Here is a 19,988-nt window from a genome sequence, read left to right on the forward strand (position 1 = left end):
TGTCACTTAGCATCTCATACATATAAAAAAAAAATAGAAACTTATTCCATATCTACAATGCATTTGCATTACTTTCTTAGTAGATAGAAAACTTTAATTAATACTGCAAAGATTACTTAATTTTTTAAGTAGGAATATGCAGCATCTCATGCAGAAAGGGGGGGGGGCATTATTTATCTTCAATTTTCAGGTACATGTATACGTACATCATGGACATTATTCAACACTGTGCAGTAAATAAACAATTGCAAAACCACCTAACCCCAATCCAGTTGATATTAGATGTTAGAGCTGCTCGTATTCTTGCTACACAATCAAGCAAGGGAGTAGATCTTACATCAGATTTTAATTAGATTGCTATAGTGCAGATAGGATGTTTTAATAAAATTAAAATGCAAGCACCCCCTGTAGTATACAGATTCAAATTAATTCAAGCCAAAAATTCTTTGGTTGATTAAATGATAAACATAAGATCTCAAGGAAGAATTATCATCCACAGTGAATTACTGATCTTAACCTAATGACATAACTTGTGTCTCACTTGTACATACATTAAGTACTGTGGACACATTAGACTTCGTGGTGGCTCAATATTCGTGGAATTTGTGGGTACCTTGCATGCACGAATTCACATCCTCAACAAATTAATAATTGTGGTTTTAAGAGTCATCTTTCCTTCTGTAGATATGATTGAATACACAAAATTATGTCCCATTGAACCTGTACAATCCATGGAAATTAGCCCCATGAATGTTAATGATTTCACAGTATATCCCATCATTTCATCATTATTACAAATTCAACATCACAATGATATGTAGCCTGCATAATCCAGATGTTTGCATTTACCTCCTACTTTATGGAGCATTACGTCTACTACAAATTTTGAAAAAAAAAATCCTAGAGCTATTGTTTTAAATAAAACAAAAACTGTTTCATCTACTGAATTATTATACTTACAAAGTCTCATAAACCTTTGACACATGTACATCTTTATCAAAATAGATCAATTTTGATGACATGAATTTATAATTACTATACTTACATGTATGAGTAAAACTGTTTGCAGGTTCAGTGATTTTATTATAACAATTATAATCACAAAACAATCTTAAGGATTATTAATAATTCACTGAAAATCAAAATATTGCAGAAAGTAATCACAGTTACTGTAAAGCAATGATGAATGCCATTCAATTATTATAAGTTACTATTTTTTCAAAAGTCAGGTAATACTTTATAGGGGTTTAAAATCATGTTTGGGTCAAAAGTCTTTTTAATTTCTTTCATTAAGACTACTGCTGACTTAGATTTACTGTGGTATATAAAGTCTCTTTTCTTAAATCCCAGGCCATGCTCGGCACTGATGCTGCCCTTTTTGTCTGCGACCCAGTCATACAGATAGGGTTCTATTTTAGCCATCACTTCTGTACTGTATTCAGGTGACGTCATGTTCAAATGAAGATTTCCTGAAATGGAAACAAAACATCAATATGCCAGGTAGTTCAATTATTTTGTTATTTTTGGCAGTTTTCAATTTAAAGTGCAATGCTGATTGAAAATCTTAGTTTTAAAATCTTTCAAATAAACAGGTAATCAATTACACAGCAGTTTCCCCCCCCTTACCATCACCAACATGTCCATAACCTACGACCCTGGTTACCATGGTACCCAGCCTCTCTCTCATTGCTTCCACTAAATCATAGAAAGAAGGGAGGGGTAGAGATACATCATACTTGTAGCAATATCCATCATGTAGGAGTCCCTCTGCAAGTCTCTCTCTCAAAGACCAAATATTCTACAAAATAATAAACTTTAGAAGTAAATGTCTGTCTCATACACTTTTATCTATATAATTGCAATTTTGCTATCTTGAATCAATTTATGACTGTATGAAATCCAAAAATTCCTACGGATTAATCAATTCATCCCTTAACTTTAGTCTAAATAGTATTACTATAAGTTTACTTGATAGGTTAAGCAAAATTAAATACTTTCATTTACAAGTGTAATACTTCATAACATGAACACTGATGTAATAGAACTGAATGTGACAGATGAAAAAGATAGTCAAAATTTTGAGGACTTAAATTTGTTACTTGGTTTAATTGTAGTTTTGAGACCTCACCAACAAATCCCTGGTATTCCACATATCCATTTTTCAAGACAGATCAGTTGGATAAGTAAACTAATCATTCATTAAATATGCTCACTTGAATTTTTGTAGGTTCTGTTGCCACTGTTCCATCCTGAACTAGACCAGAACTCATAACATTCTCTAAAAATTGATTGAGTTTTTCTTCATCATGCTTTCCAATAGATCCTGATGTTTCAATCAAGACATAGAAAGGGAAGTCTGTGATGGGACTGTTCAGCCTGAGGTTGTCTTTAGCAACAGTCATTGACTGAGTGTCCATGAATTCAAAGGCTGATAAAACCTCTCCAAGTTGATGTCTGCTCTCTTTGAATATATCTAACACTGTTTGAAAGGATTCACATCCTACAGAGAGAAATTAGATATATTTAGTTATCATTTATTTTTGTTTTAAAAAAGTGTTAAAAATTCAAAGTACAGTCAAACCTCATTATTTCAAAGACAAAGGGACCAAAAAAAGACTTCAAGATATACGAGGATTCAAGATATCCAGAGTAAAATATCTTAAGAATAAGGGGTTGGGACTTCCAAATCACTTTGACATATCTATGGTATTTGAGATATTGGTGTTTGAGATATTGAAGTTCAACTGTATCAATAACATTTTGGGGAACTTAACAAGTTATTTTGTGATTAATCAAAAGATTATACATGTGTATAAGAAGAAGTACACTGTACTCGGACATGAAGGGATGGGTCCAAAGAAATATTTCTAAGAACTTCAGAATCTTTATCTTGGGATAATATACAGAACAAGGTCATTTTTCTTCTGTCTAATTTGTCTCTTTCTATAAATATACATTTATTATGATGAAGATATGCATGCAAATGGAGAGAAAAAATAGTATTCACAGAGTCTTGTACAGTACCTAAAAATGCTACTGAGACAGCTTGAGGTTTCTGAGGACAATTGAGGGACACTGCTGTGATAATTCCCAGAGTTCCCTCTGATCCAACGAACAACTGCTTAAGGTCATATCCTGTGTTATCCTTCCGCAGTGTAGAGAGACAGTCAACCACTTCACCACTAGCCAAAACCTACAATGAATAAATAACAAGTTCAAGTTGTGCTGGCATACTAGCATTTCACGTAAAATTTTTAGCAGTGCAGTGCCTATGTATATAGATCACAGAAAATTTTTATCAACAGTTTGCTTCCTAGCTCAGATAATTACTCAAGTGCAAGGTTTCTTACTCCTCAAACAATAAAAGCTTCCCCAAAATCACAAAGAATTAAAACAATATTTTTAAAATACATGTATTTCAACACCCATGTCATGATTGTATACTTCACTTATCCAAGAGTTTTAATTTTCTCAAACAACTTCTCTGTCTTGGACTTTGAAATCAAAAACCTGACTACACATATGGTTCATGTAGTCGGTAAAGTAAATTTTCAAGTACTCAGTGTAGAATCATCATTCATGAGGAATCAATATTTGTGGATTTTGTAGGTCACCCTTAGCAACAAATTTACATCCCCACAAACGATTATTTTATCAACATACATGTATTGTTTCATTGTATTAACCATATAAATGAGTAACCCATGAATTTATGTCCCCATGAACCAGTAGAATTTTGCTTGCCCACAAACACTGACCCCAAAAAATTAAAATGATTCCACAGTACTCACTGCTTCCAGTCCCAAAACATTGCCATGTAGTGAGCCATATCTTAGTAGTCTTATCCCTCCAGCATTGGTTGCTACATTGCCTCCAATATGACAGCTTCCTTTTGCACCAAGATCAACAGGAATGGTAAGTTTGTAGTTGGATAAATAGTCTTCTACTGTAGCTAGTACACATCCAGCCTGGCAAACCAATGTCCCTGAGAACATAAATACAATGTGGTACAACTACAAGTATGCAATGAATTCTGAGCATAAATCATTTAATGAGGCTGAGTCTAATTACTTCTATCCTAGATATTTTGATAAAATTTCTTGAATGAATTTTTACTATTATACTAATTATTTTAAGATATAAAAATCATATGTTTACCTTCCCGATTTCTTGAAGGCCATCTCAAAAGTTGTCAAATTTTACTATTGGACCCTATGGGAATTTGTTGGAAAAGCGCCAAATTATCATATTTTCCCCATATTTTTTGTATTTCTGCCCTAGGGATTTCCTTTTCAGTCAAATACATGAAAGTTATTGTAAAAAGGCACCAAATTGTGAAAACTCAAAAAAGTTTACCATCTGGTTTGGTCTAGGAATTATTACAAAGTTAATTTTTTTCCAATGCCCAATACCTCTAAATTTGCCATATTACGAATTATGTATCATTCTTCAGCGTCATGCATTGCTTACAGAACCAGAAAACAGTGACGTCGTGAAAGCCATTTCAGCGTTTATTCCTAATTATTGTCTTAAAAACACATTTTAAGACCCATAAAAGTCACAGATAATGTAATATAATGTTAATTTGTATTAAAATTACAATACTTAGGATAGATGTTATGTTGCATCTATGACTGCATGAAACTAAAAAGCTGCGCAAAGACATGCGCACTGGAATTAGACTCTGCCTCGTTAATCTAATACTCAGTATATCATTTGAATATCCAATAACTACATTGTCAGGACAAAGGTACAGTCAAACCTTGTTATCTTGAACTCGATGGGACAAAGAAGAAACTTCGAGATTTCCAAGAATTCAAGATATCTAGGGTAAAATACTGAAAGAATAAGCATTTGGGACTTAATCACTTCGACATGGTATTCGAGGTATCAGTGTTCAAGATGCCGAAGTTCAACTGTATATGCATGTTCTACACCTTGCAAGATATCATTCATTCTTGTTTTTTGTGTACAGTAAGTGAATGAGTAATGTTTCATTTCCATTAACCTAAGATAAGGAAAATACTGTAAGAAAAGTTGATCATAGATTTATGAAACAAGAACACTGGATTTTTTCCATGCATGTTGAAAAAATACTAAGAATGCTTGATAAACCACTCCTTCCTACATATTATATAACTATATAATAAGAGGAATAATTAGAAATGAAAAGCACTGCATGTCTTTTGTACAATATGATTCCTCAAAACTTACTAGCAAATATGAAACATAAATCTCAAATGTAGACATCACAAGTTTAGAAAATTTTACGAACCTGATGTTTCATCAAGACTGATGATCTTATTCATCAGTTGTGTAGAGATCACAATTTCATCAAACACAGGTACACTTCCACCAACAAGACCAGTGTTCCCTCCCTGGGGTACAACTGCAAGCTTCCTCTCATTGCAATATTTCAATATGGCCGAGACTTCCTCAGTGGACTTTGGTCTCAACACAACTTGACTAGCACCTAACAGTGAAGAAAGAGTTGCTAAAAAGATAATGGAATTTCCAATACCATAAATATATTTTTCCACTGGATTAGGACTATTGAATTTGTATACATATTCTCAGCATTTTACATGGGAATGCCAACAGCTGCTCTTTTGGGGGTAAACTGCATATACTCTACCAGTGTGAACATAATCAGTGCGTTACAGAAAGGGATAAAAAAGATTTTTTCCATGGTATCTTTTTCATAAATTTACGATCGTTTAAAAAACATGACTATCAGCATGATCAGTATTCGAGAATTTGACACGAGGCAGAATGTAGGTCACAGATACTATCACCTCTGCATGTTTTCAACCAGTCTATATTGTATCCTTCTAGAGAATCTGTTAACACTCTTCCTGGAATTAGTCGTTCAAACTCAGAAACGTCACTATCCTTAACAATGCCATAGTTTCCCCTTTTCACATTTGGATAACGAACACTTGTAAGTTCCAATAACCTTCTCGTTGTAGTCTGAAATTGTCTATTTAAAACTGTTCGATGAAACTTTGTTCTGTTCAACGCACAGCATCGTGTAAATGTATTCATTTTTTGCGCAACTAAACTGCTGACAACGTGTTACATCTCAACTAAACTGACAACAAGTTTCTACAGTCACAGTGTCAACTGTTACGTCCTAGAAATATATCGGAAACTTACTGAAGACACTACTTTTAAGTTTTCTTGATCGGAACAGGAAAAACCGTAATTTAATTACAAGCGGTTCGATCTAATAAAAAGTACTAAAAATATCCATGAAGATTTCTGAAATAAACTACAAGTATCTGAAAAAATGCTATTGTAGGACCTGTGAAATTCAGGACCTTAACTTCTAGGGACTTTCAGTCTCACCCAGAAGCGCTAGGCTAGCGCTTAACACTTAAAAAAAAAAAAAAGAAACTTGTTCGTTTCTCATATTTCCTTTTATATATATTATATTTATACCTTTTTCGATTCACTTTATATGAAAGGATATAAATGATGTTGATTTTTTTTTAAATTTTTATTTTTTATTATTATTACTTCACTGAGTTTTTTTTTTTTGGACAAGAACTCCACCAAGATATATATTGAATTCAGATGTGACAAGACCTTTCCTTTGGTACAATATCTTTGACATCATGGCCATCAGTTGACCTTGGAGTATGAACTACTTTTGAAAACCACTTTAACCTTTGCTATATTAATTGAATTGGTGCTAGGACTTTCATAGAGATGCTTTCATAGTTCATACGGTGTATTCTACGGAAGCCGGTAGTTTTTTTTTTATCTGGCGACCGCTAGATAATTTTCTTGCTGTCGCCACATAAACAACTGGCGACCGCCACATGATAGCTGGCGGCTGCCAGAAAATTATCTGGCGGTCGCTAGTTAACTTCCTGGCGGCCGCCAGATCTATTTATCTGAAAATTATATTGCGGCCGATAAGTTATCTAGGGACCGCCAGATCTTTTTATCTGGCGGCCGCCAGATAAAGTATTTTTTCTATGTGGTACCTACCGGCTTCCGTAGTATTCCTTGTGAAAAGACCTTTCTTTGGGTACCAACATTTTTTAATTCTTGACCTTAACCTTGGTATTTGACCTACATTTTGGAAAAAAAAACACTTTAACCTCGGCCTTGAGTTGTCTTACGGGGGCATCAGTGTCTCAGAAGCGCATCTCTTTTTTTAACTTTTAGGCCCGTTGCCATGGAAACAGAAATCACAAAAGAAGCAAATCATCATTGGGTTAAGTATGAAAGATAAAGGCAAACATATGCATGAAGTTTCAAAAAAGTCCGATTTAATATAAACCAAAAACTTTTAAGTGCTTACAGAGAATGACTGAATTCTTAAATTGATTCTTTCACTAGTTCAGTATGATGAAAGCAATGTTTTATTGGATGTATTTCCTTTCTTTTTTTCATACCATGTATTCATATGATTTCCTGCAGGTTAATAAGTGTTACAAAATATTCACTGCAAAAAAAAAATTCATTCCAAACCTATGAAAAAAAAATGCTAAAACTTTCATTCTCCCGCATTTTCGTGCCATAGAGAGCTCCATATATACTTAGCGTCTCTGGCATCCAAACATATATCCTGTATATAATGTGATAACTTCAACTTATCATAAATCTATCCTGATTATTTCACAAGATTGTGGGAAATTGACAATAAGCAATTCCTTTTCTTTCCATTTAATTTCCCAAATCGCATGGTCTGTAACTTACTCATCCATCTGTTGACATTGAGTTCACACAAATAAAATTCCATAGATGCTGTAGAATATTTTAAGGAAAGCAAGATTATATATATGTGAACTATAAATACAATTTGATGACTTAGAAAAGTAAAATTATAATTGAATTTTATAAATGTTTTTGCATTTTCATTAAACACAAAGCTTTATATGCAACTGAATAAAAATATGTAATAAATCAAAAATACTCAAAAGTTGAGTGTTACAATTGTCTGGAATGAAGAACTCTATTTTAAAACGTCCCAAAACTTAGAACCTACCGAGCTGTAAAGAGTGATTTTCAAACAGAGAAATATGTAACTATGGATATTCCAAAGTGTCATCGTTCTATACTTCCGCAATTTATATGTGGTGTGTTACCTATAAGAATTGACACAGGACGGTATAAGGGGAGGCTTTATCTGATGGAACATGTACTTTATGTTGTTCTTCAAATAGTGTAGAAGATGAATCCTTGTACCTCATATTCAAATCTTAGAGGAATCTTTTTAACCAGTATTGGATTTAAACCAACTACAATCAATATATGTCAGATTTAAACAAAACCAATTTTCTTTTAATAAATTTTCCTAGATAAACCGCAGATTTCCTGTACTCAGCATATACTTACAGACAGTCTATTATATACATTGTATAATGAACGCAATGCGTAATACCACTGTATTTTAATTGAATGTTGTATTGTTAAAAGTGACATATATAGGCCCGATGGGCCGGGTGTTTAAATTTTATGTATATTTACTGTTGTAATTGTTCATAACACATGTCACTATAATAAACCATTTACTTACTTACCTTGGGGGTAATCTGGTTATAAAGGGGGGGGGGGGGTACATAGTCGACTTTCCGTAGGGATCAGTCGGTGTTTGAATAAGAAAACTTTACTGAATCTGCAGTGATGTTCACTGTGCTATATTAATTCTTTTCCTCAACTTACTAAAACAGTTTCAACTAAATGGAAACTTTTTTCACTGTCGTGCATTGCAAACATGCATACGTCTCTCTATAGCTCACTCGCTTTAATATTTCAGATTTAATTAGGAATTTTGGATTAGGTTCTCATCGACAAGATAGAGTGTTATTGAAAGAAATTAAAATGCTTTTTAAAAAGCTCTTTAAAAGTAAAGAATAAGAATGTTTCATTGAATTTCTACCCAAAACTGCAATATGATTGCAAAATACGTTACTTAATATATTTTTCTTACTTTTTTAAAGTACTATATTCGATTCCTTTCTTGTATAGAAAAATAGAATTTATTTACTTCTCTTATTTCCGATAGATTGAAAGGCATAGTTGTTGCCAATCTGATTAAAATCATTTCTTTGATTCGCTCCGAAATTTTGATGATCCTTTCGGAGTTAAACAAAGATCGGATTTTTAAATCAGATTGTATTGTTGCATAAGCAATAGGTAAAACCTGTTATTTTAAGTTTTTAAAGTTTTGGACACACTGCCTAATTGTGAACCCAGAGCAATAAATTGTTGCAGTATATCGTCTTATATAAAATAAGTAGTTTGATTTTGTTTGCCTTTAAAAATAATTATAGAATTCACCATATAAGGAAGAGTTTCACCCTAATCTGATTCTCCCATTAAAAGTTTGGGCCAACCCTCTACGAGTGTAGAATAGACTCTTCCATTCAAAGCCAACTTATCACGAGATACGCTTAAAATACATAGTAAAAAGTTAAAGAAAACGACACCGCTAATATTCTATACTCAAATATCCAATCCCAGCTAAGTACGTAGGAAATTGGAAACTTCATGGTAAAAGTTAATGAAAATGTTACAGACTGTGGCCTAAATGATGTATTGTAATATTAGTTATATTGCTTATAACTTTGAAAAAAAAAAAGCGCCAGACAAACTACACCCCTTGCGACTGTCATATATAGAAAAAAATTGAATTCTTTATTTCATTTTCTAAACAGAAAGATAGATTTATTAAGGTATGTAATTTCTTATTTTATTTCTGAAGAAATTTTCTTTTTATAAAGAACATTTTATAAGAAATTTTTAAATAAAAAAAATCATCACTTTCATGATGCTTTGTGCTTACAAAAAATAGGTGTTATTTAAAAGCAGATATTATTTATCTACTTCTTTTCTCCTTTGATGACAGTGGTCTGTTATTAAAGGCTACTGTCTTGTCATGCAAAGCCTTTCCTTTTAAAAAGTACAAACGGATAGACGACGAGCAATCGACCCCCCGGGTGACAATCAGAATTTCTGGATCTTATTGCACATCTACAGCACACTACCAATCAAAAGATGACCCGGTTACTATGAAAAAAAGTGAAAAAAAAATTACTAACTGTTGTTCACACAAACCTGGTAAATACTTTCTATAATTACTTATTTTCATTCTAGGATGAAACCAGTCTGTATTTGTTACTTACTAACTGTTGTTCACATAATTGTGACGTCAGCTGAAATATGGAAGGCTTCTGATGAATTCGAAAAAGAACTTGCCAAGAAAAAAACTGAAATTTCATTAATCTTTCCTGCAAAGAAACAAAGCATGGAAGACAGGAATATGATGATTTTTGGAGTTACGACCTACAAGAAAAAATCTTTTGAGGGCGCTGCCTGTAGGGGGATATGTAACCTCTGTGGTAATCATGAAAATGGAGGCCTATCGATCGGCGACAAGTGTCAGTTGTACTGTAGTACTTACGGGGGACGGAATAGATATTTTTACTATCAGTGTCGGTACATAGTGCAACACAGATAAAGATTTTAAAACCATACAGTCAAAGGAAAGAGACTGCTGAACATCTGTATTGCCAAACAGTAACTATTATACTTATTTAAGCAAAAATGGAATACAATATCGTATGCTTGGCTGCAATGTTCACAAAGGTGTAAATTGAAATTGAAATTTTTCTTGCAATTTTTTTTTATTTACATGTATTAATTGCTTAAAATTGCATTTTACATTGTATTTATAAAAATATTACAAAGATATACCCATTAAAAACAAATTTAAAAGCAAAAGATCTTAAGATAAAAAAAATCTTCTAAATAAATGTAAACTCAGTGATGTTTTATTGGTCAATTTTTAGAAATTATAAAGATTTGTGAAATTTTGTGAAATCATCGAAATCGAGAATTTACCCTCTATTGCCATATTTAATTGCACTTTAGAATAATAATGGTGGTAATTCTGAACACGGAGAAGCAATGCTGCAAGTTCGAAATTATAGCAGTTTTTTGAAAATTTACAGTAAACTTGTTACACTTTTTTACTGTCAGGAAAACTTTTAAATGAATATTTACTTGTTTCTGTTTTTCTTTAGAAAATCCTTTGTTTGGTTTCCAGAACGTAATGTACAATTAAGTATTGTCTGCATTTTCTCTGCATCTCAAACCAGTGAAAGTATCATATTGAAGGTAAATTTGCAGTGGTTGCGTGAAAACTTCATATAAACTTATTAAATTGTTCTTTCTGGACAAAATAAGCATAACTTACTATATAGATGCTATATTTTATCCAACATTTTGTTTTTGATATTTATCTGTTTGTCTGTGTGACTGTGCCTGGATAGTGAAATTTTTTTTGTCACACTTTTGGTAGAATGGTAACCATTTCTTTTTTTATCATATGATCGCCCTTTATTCTCAAAGTATATTTTTAAAAAAATATCAAGTCATTTAATATGGCACAAATAAACATTTACAAACTTTGCTTGTGAACCGGGTGTGCGTTTTATCTCAAAATTCATGTAAATTAATTTTTCTCATTAGGGACACTCTGTACTAGAATACATGGCTTGCTGTGATGTTTTAATACGGTTATGATAGAAAAGATACATAAAGCAAGAAATGCATTTAATTAATTCTTCAGTTTCTCACACACAAGAAATTTAAAGCTTCGAAAGAACAAGAATCTATGTTAATCAAACAACAAAACAAAGCAAACCATTATCAACATATGTTTGTTTTCTGGTTTTGAAATCGAACTGTCAACGTGAGATTGTGAAAAGTGTCTGAAAAGGAAACGTAGCCCTGGTCCACCTTATAGTATACCGGAAGTGTGCTTTACAATGCATCATACGAACAATTATTTAATAAGTTAGATTTTTTCAAAGCGAAACTGGATCGCTTTGTATTCTGTTCTTTAACTTTCAGCCTCTCTTAAAGTCAATATTGGCCTACGATGTTTAAATATTGACAATAGAAAGTTTACTCGTGCAAACATACACTAAAAACATTTTTTAAAAGACGCATTGTGTGGAAACCTGGTTTTAAGTCGTGTAATTGAGTTGTACTTCACAAATCTAAGTCTAGCGACAATTCGTTTGTTCAAAAGATCGGAAATAATGGAAGCCAAGAGGCCTGAATATCACTACATGATTAAGATATATATGTGCAATCCGAGAGAATTTTTTCAACTTTAAAGTTCGGTATTATTTCAATAGCAATCATCTATAGGATACCACTTATTTTGTGTGCAATTAATTTTTTCTTTTACGCGCAGTCAGTGTAACTGTGTCTTATAGATAGGATATTTCCATTTTCTGACAGAGGAAAATACTTTTTAAAATCATGCCACAAACATTAAATAAAAGAATTGTATTAGAAAACAAATTAATGCCATGTGGAAAGGGCTCTGCTAGGAATGCTTTGTGGAAGCTGGACTTCGAAACTCGGAGACGAGCTATGAAATTAAACGAACAACAGGAGCAACGCCTATCACTTTTGTGCAAAATTCTGGATCGCCAGAAAAATTACAACGAAGCTAAAGCAAATCGTGCAATGGAAGAACTGGTTGAGAGGGGTGTAGAGTTAGAAAAGGAATGTAAAATCAGGCGATTATTGGTGGAGAGAAACCTAACGGACTCTGAAACAAATAGGGCAGCTGTAGAAAGATTAGCGCGTCGTCGCCCAAAGAACATACTTCCCTCCATCCAAAAGAATATTTCCGAAAACAACGATGATCACGTTTGGATCAGTCGAATGCCTGGAAAAACACGTAGTGAAGATCATAAAAACAGAAATGTAACTTTTGATATCAATTCTAAAAGTAAAGAAACACAAGCATCTTTTCAAAGACTTGCTGACCCATCAGAGCAAATATTTGAAGTTTCCTTGGAAACTGGAGCCACTCAAAGGTGGCATGTACCCGTGCAGTCCCTTTTCTCTAGATTTACAGCAAATCTTCGATCTTCTCATTATTCAAAAACTGTTCGGTGGGAGAGAGAGACATAACTACTAAAATCTAATGAATCAAGCTGTTTTAAAATTAAAAATAACGTGTATGTTTTTACAAAGACAACAACTTACATGTATTTATATCTGTGGTACTTGGAATATAAAACGAGAAAGATTGCATATTTTTGTGATTATTTACAGCTGCCTGTTTCTCAAAAAATAAATTAATTTCCATTCTTATTAATAATAAGAATGCCTACTGCAGCACTATCCTCGACCCCGACGGAGTCGTAACTTGAACAAGTTTTAAATCTATACTACATAGGGTGCTTAGTTCAAAATTTGGAAATCATCAGCCTTGCTTCACTGCTGAGAAGATTTAATGCATTTTCCAACATATCTCTATTAAGATTTAAATTCCCACACCCAAGTATTAGGGATTTCTGTACATTTGAATCTACAATGTATTCTAACAGACGACAGACAAAGAAACAGTTTGATCAGAAAAGCTTAAGTAAGCCTAAGGCACGGATGATGCTGATTTCCATGTAAGATATAAAAAAAAATCAAAGTTTATAATCTATGATACTATAGTATAGAACATCCTAGCTATCTAAAATTTAATCACGGTATATGCTGTGGTTTCATAAAATGTGCTGTGGTTTTGCAATTATATGCAGTGATTTAATAATTATATTCTATGGTTTCTCGTAATTGTATACTGTAGTTTCATACTTACGTATATGTGGATTTTAAAACATTATATGTTGTGGTTCTGCTATTATATGTTTTGGTTCTGTTATTATATGTTTTAGTTCTATTATTATTATATGCTGTGGTTCTGTTATTATATGTTGTGGTTCTGTTATTATATGTTTTAGTTCTATTATTATTATATGCTGTGGTTCTGTTATTATATGTTGTGGTTCTGTTATTATATAATGTGGTTCTGTTTTTATATGCTGTGGTTCTGTTATTATATAATGTGGTTCTGTTTTTATATGCTGTGGTTCTGTTATTATATGTTGTGGTTCTGTTATTATATGTTGTGGTTCTGTTATTATATGTTGTGGTTTTGTTATTATATGTTGTGGTTCTGTTATCATATGTTGTGGTTCTGTTATCATATGTTGTGGTTCTGTTATTATATGCTGTGGTTCTGTTATTATATGCTGTGGTTCTGTTATTATATGTTGTGGTTCTGTTATTATATAATGTGGTTCTGTTATTATATGTTGTGGTTCTGTTATTATATGTTGTGGTTCTGTTATTATATGCTGTGGTTCTGTTATTATATGCTGTGGTTCTGTTACTACATGCTGTGGTTCGGTTATTATATGTTGTGGTTCGGTTATTATATGTTGTGGTTCTGTTATAATATGTTGTGGTTCTGTTACTACATGCTGTGGTTCTGTTATTATATGTTGTGGTTCTGTTATTATATGCTGTGGTTCTGTTACTACATGCTGTGGTTCTGTTATTATATGTTGTGGTTCTGTTATTATATATTGTGGTTCTGTTATTATATGTTTGGTTCTGTTATTATATGCTGTGGTTCTGTTATTATATGTTGTGGTTCGGTTATTATATGTTGTGGTTCTGTTATTATATGTTGTGGTTCTGTTATAATATGTTGTGGTTCTGTTATTACATGTTGTGGTTCTGTTATTACATGTTGTGGTTCTGTTATTATATGTTGTGGTTCCGTTACTACATGCTGTGGTTCTGTTTTATTCTGTGGTTCTGTTATTATATGCAGCTCTGGTATTATATGCGTAGTTCTATATTTATTTGTAGTGGTGGTTGCATAAAAGTTGCTTTTTACGTTAATTTTTAATAATTCTAGAGTATTTTTTATCAGGAGTTGGAGCCATGAAGAGCGTGGTGTAGATTAAGCTAACGCAAGTCCGCATTTCTCTCCGAATCAGCAAAAATAAAAGAAGAAAGAAAAGAAAACTTTAATTGAATAAAAAGAAAAAGAGGATATCATTTCCTATATGTGAAACAACAGTATATTAAATTACATCACATAAGACAGCTATAGCAATTCCTATGTAAAACTTTGATTCCCCATTGTAGCCCCATCCTACCCCTGGGGGTCATGAATTGAACAAATTTGAATCTGCACTACCTGAGGATGCTTCCAATTTAATATATATCATGGCTTCGATTATGCACATTATTCTGTTTTAATTTGTTTCTATTTGAACTTTTTTGGTTATCGAGTAAATTTAATTTTATATTCATATGCATGTTTTTAATTATTTGCGTTACAGATTCTTTTTCCGTAAAAACTATCACTTTCTTTTTCTTGCCATCATTGAATGCAAAATCGTTAACGACATCACAAACGACAAATGGATTGTTCCTGATTTGTGAGAAAATGAGAACTGTAGATTCATTTTCGAACACTCTACCCAAGAAAAATTCGCGCTCCTGTTTAAAAACTGTCACGCGTTACACGCATGAAATATCTTTAATTTGTGCTATAAAATTCTACATTTTGTATGAAATCTATTTACAGTGTAAATGTTATTTTCTGACTGGAATCGGATAGTTCTATTCAAAACCTATTGATTCATACCAAAATTATCCATATTGCGAGTATATATTGTTTTGAAATCACCGATGGGTTTAATAGATCAGGCCCCAAGACCATAAACTTAAATTGTAAAATGGCCCCAACATCGCGCGTGACTTCATTACAGTAAGTACGCAGTCGTTCACTAAGTCATGTATGTCATTTTTTTTTTTTCGAAATTGTGACCTAGAAGTCCGTTAACCATGTGTATGCCTGGTCTTCTCTTACGAGGATTTCTTTAAAATTTGAATATGTATCCTAAATACTACATAACTCAATTGTTTGATTGTTAGATCGATATATTTTTTATTAAGGGAAGGGGGGTGCACCCAGCTGAACTTATTCCGGATATATGGGGGCTAAACGTGAACGGTTTTAAAAGCTTTTCAAAGTTTGTAGTTCCCGTTGTAGGAAACACATGAAATTTTCAACGTGTGTGCTTGATTATTAATAAACTGTACTATTGCTCAATTTTCTGAATTAGATGTTATATAATAATAATGGAGCGGATGGAAAATGAACTGCTGGAGTGTCGGGATGTCAGACTTTTTGCAGAATATAAACAGACAATGGGATATTTGAACATTCATCTCTTATCTCATAGGTAAATCTCAAAGTCAAAATTGCCAACAAAGGATAGTTAATCGATATATTTATCTTTTGTTTTACTGTTTTATCTTGAATAATATCCTCATTTTCTAAATGAATTGCTAAAATAAAAATTCTTGTGTTGCTTGGTCATGTTTTCTTATTAAACTTTATGGAATACAGGATGTCCTTTTACAAATTGAACTTCAGAACAGTCCTTAGAATCTTAGTGCCTTAAGTATCTTACAATTTAAGTTACTGTACTTGTTTATAGCTACATGCATTTTTTTGTATGACGTTTTTTTTTTTTGGAGTTATTCTTGACCTCCATGTTAATACATGGGGAAATTATTTACGATATAAAATTTTTGAATATTTTGCATAATATTTTGAACCCAGGTTCACTTTTTGGCTGTGATATAATGCTCTCCCTATGAAATGCTGAACCTCGGGTTTAAAATATTATGGTTATAGCTTTAAAACATTGACCTTGTATTCAATTTTTCACAAAAACATATCAAATCCTTTCAAATATTTTTTATGGGGGGAGGGGAGGGGGATGTGGAGTGGATTACTCTGATTAGAAGGGGGTTGGGGTTCAAAACATTCAACACTCATTAGAATTCTACAGGAATTAAAGATATAATAATGGTTGAGAAATATTTATCCTCCTCCAGAATTTTTTTTGGGGGGGTGTCAAGATATTGGGGTTGTAAAATATAGAACCCATAGAATTTATATTATTTTAATTAAGGTGGGTGTAAAGATATTATGACTGTGAATATTGACACCCCATAAGATTTTTACAGTTAAAAGGAGGGGTTCAAAATATTATGACTGTGAAATATGGTCATTTGAACCCACATTAGCATTTTATAGTTAAGAGGAGGGGGTTCAAGATATTATGGCCGTGAAATACTAAATCTCCATTAATTTTAATATCCCCCTCTTGAATAGTGGGGGATGTATAGTGATGGGGTGTCCATCCTTCCATATGTCCTTTCATACGTCTTTCCATACATCCATTACACTTGGGGTACCCATATCTTATCCACAATTCCTCCTATACCACTGAATGAAATTTAATGAGACTTCATAGAATCATTATTACATACTGCCATTGTGTACTTTCTATTTTATTTTTCAATCGAACAGATATTTGGGGTTTCCAATAGCAAAACATGGACACTGCCATTCTTTCTACAGCACGGGGGTACCCATCTTTTATCCCAAACTCCTTCTATACCACCAAATAAAATTTTATGAAACTTTCACAGAATCTTTATTACCTAGTCCCATTGTGCACCTCTATTTTTCGTTTGTATTGGAGAGATAGTTTGGGTTTCCCATCCCTTAGCAATACACAGACTTTGCCATTATACATGTACTCAAATGGGAGTATCATTTTGGGTATCATTTTGTGAGCTCAGTGCTCACAGTACCTCTCAGTTTTTTTTATAGTTAAAAGGAGAGAGTTCAAGATATGGTTGCAAAATTAACCCCCCTCTACATTTTAATTTTATTGTAATGAGGTGGTTGGATCAAGTTTATATGACTGTGAAATATTGAACTCCCATTAGAGATTAGAGGGGTTCAAGATATTATGGCTTGGAAATATTGAATCCCTATAAAAGTATTATAGTAAAGAGGAGGGGGTTCAAAGTATTTTTTTACCACTCTCCTTTCCCATGCCCTGGAAGTGAAAAATTAAGTGAAAGATATGTCAGGGAGGAGGCTATAGCAGCTGTCTAGAGTTCAGGGGGCCTAGGTTCAAATCCTGGTCTGGTCCATATTTTCTCCCTTCCTGTTACAATAATTTCTGAGAACATTTTTTTTATTATTCACAAAAAGATACCCTGGTGGGTATAGCAACTAGTCTAATGAGTTTAATGTAGAATGTGACTTTTTTATTCAGAGAAAGGAAAGGACAGAGATCTGAGTGATCTGAGTGCTGTTTAGCTATATGTTTGTATTTAATTTGAAAAATAACATTATATTTATTATCTTAGAAGAAGTTGCTATGAGATATCAGATATTGCATAATACAATTAAAAAAATTCACTAACATTTAGTACGATAAATATAAAAAAATATTACTTCAGAAAAAGAATCCTATGGACCTTAACACTCACCCAAGTCACCTTAGCCTTCCTATTTTCTTTACAATATTTTATCAAGATGTTTTCCCTCTTCATTCCCACTGAAATTTTTTGACCCTATACTCCTAGCCAGAAGTAATGTTGATGTTACTGAATATGTTCCACACAACACAGGGATGCATATGACCATCAAACCTTAGTCAACCAGATGCGGATGGCAGTCTCTGTAAACTCCGACAAGCAGCAAACTCTGCTCGTTGGAGTCTATGGAGACAGCTAAGCATCTGGTTGAACGAGACTAACAAAGCCTCGTTGTTCTTGAGAAGTTTTTCCATAAAAGATTTTTTTTCCTGTTGAACAGTATACCCCAGGGTATGCATTGTGAAAAACATGATCATAACCCCACATCCATAATTTGAACATGAAACTTGAACCCAAACTACTTGGGAATGATGATTTAGTGTGGCACTGTAATACCTGATTTTTTTTTTTTTTTTTTTTGGTTAATTTTTTGTGAATCCCTTGTAAAAATCTCATCCTGTACTATGACCCCACCCTAACCCAGGGGCCAAGTTTTGAACAAACTTGAATTTGCACTAGCTGGGGATACTTGCATATTAATATGACTATATGTCATAGATGCCCAGGATCTTGAGGAGAATTTTTAAGACTGTCCTTCATATTCCAGTGTAAATTTTCAACTCTGATCCCCTTTTGACTCAACCCTTCTTCCTGAGGGGCCATAATTTGAACAAATTTGAATTTGCACTACCAGGGGATGCTTGTCTATCATCATATGACTAATCATGGCCTAGTATCTTGAGAAGATTTTTAAAGATTTCCTATAATATTCACATGTAAACCTTTGATCCCTTATTTGCAGTTGTTTTGCAAGCAGATGACCTTTGAGAAATGATTTATGGATAAAACTATGAATAAAAGAAAATTAATTATTGAAGTCACATATAAATCATGGTAACGTATCATCTAAAAACAAATATTCCCACATGCTAGTGTGGAAATTTCAGTTTGAGAGTATGATGGACTACAAATGTTATCTGAGATAACCATCCCCTATGAATGACTAAGACCTGTAAAACTCTACTATGTAGATTCATTTTTAATCTCCATGGAATCTAGACCCACTCACTTATAAGCCTAAAATATATTCAGACAAATTTAGATTTCTTTTCATTCTTGGTGAGAATACATTATTAGTAACTTAATGATATTATATTCTCACTGAGGATGTAAAGGAATCTACTAATAACTGAATGTAGTGTCAAGTGCATATTTTTTAAAAACAAAGTTTACTACAAGGGATGTCCCTAAGACCCGGGGGCCGGGGAATTTCCCCACCTATAATTACATAATCCCCAGTTACTTTGGTATTCCTCCTCAATCCCCTGTTCACAGAGGAACCCCAGATCCCCTTCTACCCTTTTAATGTCCCCTGCTATTTTAATTCTTAGGGACAACCCTGTTACTATAATTGTCATGAATGTTACTGGGTGATTGCAATGTTAACAGTAATAATGCCAGAGTAGTTTTTTTTAGCTTATCTGAGCCAAAGGCTCAAGTGAGTTTTTTTAATCAAAAAGTGTGCATTATCCATCTGTATGTCTAGCATGTGTCATCTGTAATCTTTTCCCAGTTTTTGACTTCTCCAATGCCACAGGGGAAATTTAGGCCATTATAAAGAGACAAAGTTTTATATACACTAATACAGTTAAACTTCAGTATCTTGAACTCTGGTATTTCGAATACCACAGATAATTCAAAGTGATTTGAAAGTCCCAACCACTATTTTCTTTTGTAGTTTAACC

At 33.0% G+C, this 19,988-nt stretch overlaps 3 protein-coding genes across 3 annotated transcripts in view; 2 read left to right on the plus strand and 1 right to left on the minus strand.

The window, feature by feature from the left end:
* Positions 1–1,062: 1,062 nt before the first annotated feature.
* Positions 1,063–6,121, minus strand: LOC133172300 (D-2-hydroxyglutarate dehydrogenase, mitochondrial-like). Its single transcript, XM_061307163.1, has 7 exons — positions 5,796–6,121; positions 5,276–5,473; positions 3,792–3,985; positions 3,025–3,193; positions 2,214–2,500; positions 1,627–1,798; positions 1,063–1,469 (listed from the first exon to the last, which is right to left on the minus strand). The coding sequence occupies exons 1-7, from the start codon at positions 6,043–6,045 to the stop codon at positions 1,219–1,221; spliced, it is 1,521 nt and encodes a 506-aa protein (XP_061163147.1). The 5' UTR covers positions 6,046–6,121; the 3' UTR covers positions 1,063–1,218.
* A 6,167-nt stretch (positions 6,122–12,288) lies between these two features.
* LOC133172298 (uncharacterized) lies at positions 12,289–12,951 on the plus strand. Its single transcript, XM_061307160.1, has one exon. The coding sequence runs from the start codon at positions 12,289–12,291 to the stop codon at positions 12,949–12,951; it is 663 nt and encodes a 220-aa protein (XP_061163144.1).
* A 2,965-nt stretch (positions 12,952–15,916) lies between these two features.
* Positions 15,917–19,988, plus strand: part of LOC133205763 (E3 ubiquitin-protein ligase E3D-like) — a 10,014-nt gene continuing 5,942 nt past the window's right edge. The window contains exon 1 of the mRNA XM_061341630.1: positions 15,917–16,079. Coding sequence (XP_061197614.1) covers positions 15,976–16,079 — 104 coding nt within the window. The 5' untranslated portion in view covers positions 15,917–15,975. The remainder of the gene's footprint in view (positions 16,080–19,988) is intronic.

The sequence above is a fragment of the Saccostrea echinata genome, unplaced genomic scaffold (genome assembly GCF_033153115.1).
Source record: "Saccostrea echinata isolate AGI-Se365-2 ecotype Australia unplaced genomic scaffold, CSIRO_AGI_Sech_v1 ptg000054l, whole genome shotgun sequence".
Taxonomy (NCBI): domain Eukaryota; kingdom Metazoa; phylum Mollusca; class Bivalvia; order Ostreida; family Ostreidae; genus Saccostrea; species Saccostrea echinata.